This window comes from Sinocyclocheilus rhinocerous, unplaced genomic scaffold (genome assembly GCF_001515625.1).
Source record: "Sinocyclocheilus rhinocerous isolate Xijiao unplaced genomic scaffold, SAMN03320098_v1.1 scaffold72, whole genome shotgun sequence".
In the NCBI taxonomy this organism is placed as follows: Eukaryota; Metazoa; Chordata; class Actinopteri; order Cypriniformes; family Cyprinidae; genus Sinocyclocheilus; species Sinocyclocheilus rhinocerous.
In genome coordinates this window covers 2,533,451-2,537,598 of record NW_015628351.1, presented here as the reverse complement: position 1 = coordinate 2,537,598, position 4,148 = coordinate 2,533,451, and the positions used below count along the sequence as shown (strand labels likewise).

At 34.7% G+C, this 4,148-nt stretch overlaps 1 protein-coding gene across 1 annotated transcript in view; it reads left to right on the top strand.

The window, feature by feature from the left end:
* Window positions 1-959: 959 nt before the first annotated feature.
* Window positions 960-4,148, top strand: part of LOC107737564 (solute carrier family 2, facilitated glucose transporter member 1-like) — a 7,743-nt gene continuing 4,554 nt past the window's right edge. Inside the window, exons 1-5 of the mRNA XM_016549085.1 lie at window positions 960-1,051; window positions 2,614-2,774; window positions 3,213-3,453; window positions 3,577-3,739; window positions 3,813-4,000. Coding sequence (XP_016404571.1) covers window positions 974-1,051; window positions 2,614-2,774; window positions 3,213-3,453; window positions 3,577-3,739; window positions 3,813-4,000 — 831 coding nt within the window. The 5' untranslated portion in view covers window positions 960-973. The remainder of the gene's footprint in view (window positions 1,052-2,613; window positions 2,775-3,212; window positions 3,454-3,576; window positions 3,740-3,812; window positions 4,001-4,148) is intronic.

Here is a 4,148-nt window from a genome sequence, read left to right as displayed (position 1 = left end):
GCTTCTATTGTCTTCATTTGTAAGTCGCTTTGGATAAAAGCGTCTGCTAAATGACTGAATGTAAATGTAATGTAAATGTATAAATAAATAATCCAGCTTACAAAATCACGTTTCCACCATGGGATAAAAAAGGAAAGGTTTATCTCACAATTCTAACTTTTTTTCTTGTAATTCTGACATTTTTCTCAGAATTGCAATATATAAACTCCAAGTTCTGACTTTTTCTCTCACAATTCTGAATACATATTTCAATTTTAAATTTATATCTCACAATGACTTTTTTTTTAAGAAAGTCCAATTTTACATCTCACAATTCTGTCTTGTTTTCTCAGAATTCTGAGTTTACATTTCCCAATTCAGATTTTTCCCCCCCTCTGATTTCTGAGTTTACGTCCTCCAAGTTCTGACTTTTTCTCTCACAATTCTGAATACATATTTCAATTTTAAATTTATATCTCACAATGACTTTTTTTTTAAGAAAGTCCAATTTTACATCTCACAATTCTGTCTTGTTTTCTCAGAATTCTGAGTTTACATTTCCCAATTCAGATTTTTCCCCCCCTCTGATTTCTGAGTTTATGTCTCAAAATTAAGTCTTTCGGTTATTTTGTTTCTGCCACATAATTTTGTGAGTTTATAGCTCACAATTCAGACTTTTCTTCTCAGAATAGCAAGTTTACATCTATTATATTTATACCTTTTTAATTCTTTTCATTCCGTGGCTGAAATGGGATTTCTATATTTTAGTAATATTCCACATGTCATATTATTAAATTCATACAGTCATTATCAGCAAAATGCTCCCACATTTCAGATTTTGCTATAAACATCAGTATTCTCTATATTGTTCCTTAAAAATCAGGACTAAATGGTTAATCGTGAACCATATTAAAATATTAAAATATATTTTAAAAATATTAAAATATATAATTATGTTGTTCTTCTACCCTTACAGCAGTTGACGCTTCAGCTGATGATGGCTGTTGGGACTGCTGTGATCGGCTCCTTGCAGTTTGGCTACAACACAGGAGTCATCAATGCCCCTCAGAAGGTGAACAATTTTAGACATATAACAGACATGACATGATTTGTCATATAAGCACTTAAGCATCAGCATATTGCTAATTGACAAATTGATATATGGGTATTGTTGATGTTTGTATGTTAGTGTTATTGTGTAATGCATCTAATTTTAGATTAGCTGTGTAAACTATGCTGTATTAATCCTCCTTCTTGCGTCGCCTTTTAAGATATGCTGATTCACACATGCAGAGCATTCTAATAATAGACCAGCACTACTGAAACTCTTCAGAAGAGATTCTTATAACAGCCTTTCCCTTTCAGTCGGTCACTCTCGACATCACGTCGGATGACCGGCTACAACACAGGAGTCATCAATGCCCCTCAGAAGGTGAACAATTTTAGACATATAACAGACATGACATGATTTGTCATATAAGCACTTAAGCATCAGCATATTGCTAATTGACAAATTGATATATGGGTATTGTTGATGTTTGTATGTTAGTGTTATTGTGTAATGCATCTAATTTTAGATTAGCTGTGTAAACTATGCTGTATTAATCCTCCTTCTTGCGTCGCCTTTTAAGATATGCTGATTCACACATGCAGAGCATTCTAATAATAGACCAGCACTATTGAAACTCTTCAGAAGAGATTCTTATAACAGCCTTTCCTACTGTCCATAAACGGGCAAGTACAAAGTTTGACAAATAGATTTCCATTTCAAGGCTACTGTTATGTACATCAAGTAATAAAAAAGATATTAGACTTGTCTGTAGTTTGCAACAAATATGTTTTTCACAATGAATGATGAATGAATAAATGACCTTGACCTCTTAATACGTCACATCAGCTAAGGGTTCTGGATAAATCTCACATATGCTTGAGAGAACTCTATATATAGAGTGCAAATCATGTGCCATAGTTTAGCGATAGTCTTTTATAAAGAGAGAAAGTCAAAAGTCAAGGACGCATAAGGACATCATTACTGTGAAATAATACTGTGATATTAAGATTATTAGTAAATTGTTGGTGAGCATTTTTTATATACATTTCAAATGTTTTTAAAATAGTTTTTGAAAGAAATCTTTATTGTCCAGTTTAATGCATCCTTGCTAAATAAAATTTATTTCATTTTTTTTTATATATATAAATCTGACCCCAAACTTTTGAATGGTAGCATGCAGGAACTGTTTATGAGTGAAGAGTTTTGAATATTCTTTTAATGTTATTTCTTTCTTGTTTCATATTTATTGAGGAAGAAACTGTTGAATCACAACAATAAGCCGAGGCCTAATCTAGATAATACACCTATGTTTGCAGTTTTGTATCAAGCGTAATTAAGCAGCTTCTTATGCAATCTGTTTTGACACTGTAGTCAGCATGAAGTACTGCTCCCTCTGCTGACGTAATGTAGAACTGCTGCAGCAAATGACTGTTGACTTACTGTACAATATAATTAAATCACAATTTATTTAATAATAGTGTGTTAATGATTATTTTTTTTAAAGAAAATTTTGAATTGAAATGAAATATCAAATAAACACCCTCCCTAATGATTTTCATAGAGTATGTTCTTTTCTCTCATAGACCATCGAGGCTTTCTACAATGAGACGTGGTATAAGAGGTACTCGGAGTACATACCGTCGACCACTCTAACTACACTCTGGTCCGTATCAGTGGCCATATTTTCTGTCGGTGGCATTTTCGGCTCCTTCTCAGTTGGGCTCTTTCTAAACCGCTTTGGCAGGTAACTTAACCAACCAATTCAGAACTTTACAAATACTCAATTTTTATCCTGAATTCATGTGTCTTTAAACATTCTCTGGTAACACTTTACAATAAGGTTCCATTAGTTAATGTTAGTTAATGTATTAACTAACATGAACAAACAATGAACAATACATTTATTACAGTATTTATTAATCTTTGTTAATGTTAGTTAATGAAAATACAGTTGTTCATAGTTAGTTCATGTTAATTCACAGCGCATTAACTAATGTTAACAAGCACAACTTTTGATTTTAATAATGCAGTAGTAAATGTTGAAATTAACATTAACTAAGATTAATAAATGCTGTAGAAGTATTGTTCATGCTTAGTTCACGTTAACTAAAGTAGTTAACTAATGGTAACTAATGAACCTTATTGTAAAGTGTTACCCATTCTCTTTCTGATCTTTTAACAGGAGGAACTCAATGCTCATTGTTAATGTTCTGGCCTTCATCGCTGCTGCTTTAATGGGCTTTTCCAAGCTGGCTGAATCCTGGGAGATGCTTATTATCGGACGCTTCATTGTAGGCCTTTACTCTGGCCTGTCCACAGGCTTTGTACCAATGTATGTAGGAGAAATCGCCCCAACTTCATTACGTGGGGCACTGGGCACACTTCATCAGCTTGGCATTGTCATTGGCATCCTCATAGCACAGGTCAATTAATATGTTATCTTTATTATGAGACCACTTTTAGTAATCATTTAGACTTTTACATTGCATAGATAGATGTGACCTTTTTGTGTATTTCATTAGAAACACTCCTGCTTTGTTCTGTAGATCTTTGGTATTAAAGAAATCATGGGGACCCCTACAATGTGGCCCTTCCTACTTGGCTTTACTTTCATCCCAGCCATAGTCCAGTGTGCCCTGCTGCCCTTCTGCCCCGAGAGCCCGCGCTACCTTCTCATCAACCAGAACGAGGAGGCCAAAGCTAAGAGTGGTGAGTTTTTAATACTCAATTTAAGATGTTGCCTAGGGTTTCTCCAGTCAGCGTAACTAACTCATTTCCACAGTGCTGAAGAAGCTCCGTGGCACTGAAGATGTGGCTGCAGACATGCAGGAGATGAGGGACGAGAGCAGGCAGATGATGAGGGAGAAGAAGGTCACCATCCCTGAGCTCTTCCGCTCATCGCTCTACCGCCAGCCCATCTTCATTGCCATCATGCTGCAGCTCTCCCAGCAGTTCTCCGGTATAAATGCTGTACGTTTTCTTTATTTCTTTATCTAGCATTTATCAGCCGATCCATCAATATACTTTTCCATCAAATTCTATTGCTTGTTGTATTAGAAATACCAGCATGGCACCAATATGCCATGCAACAAAAAAAAAATAAAACATTTAAATATAA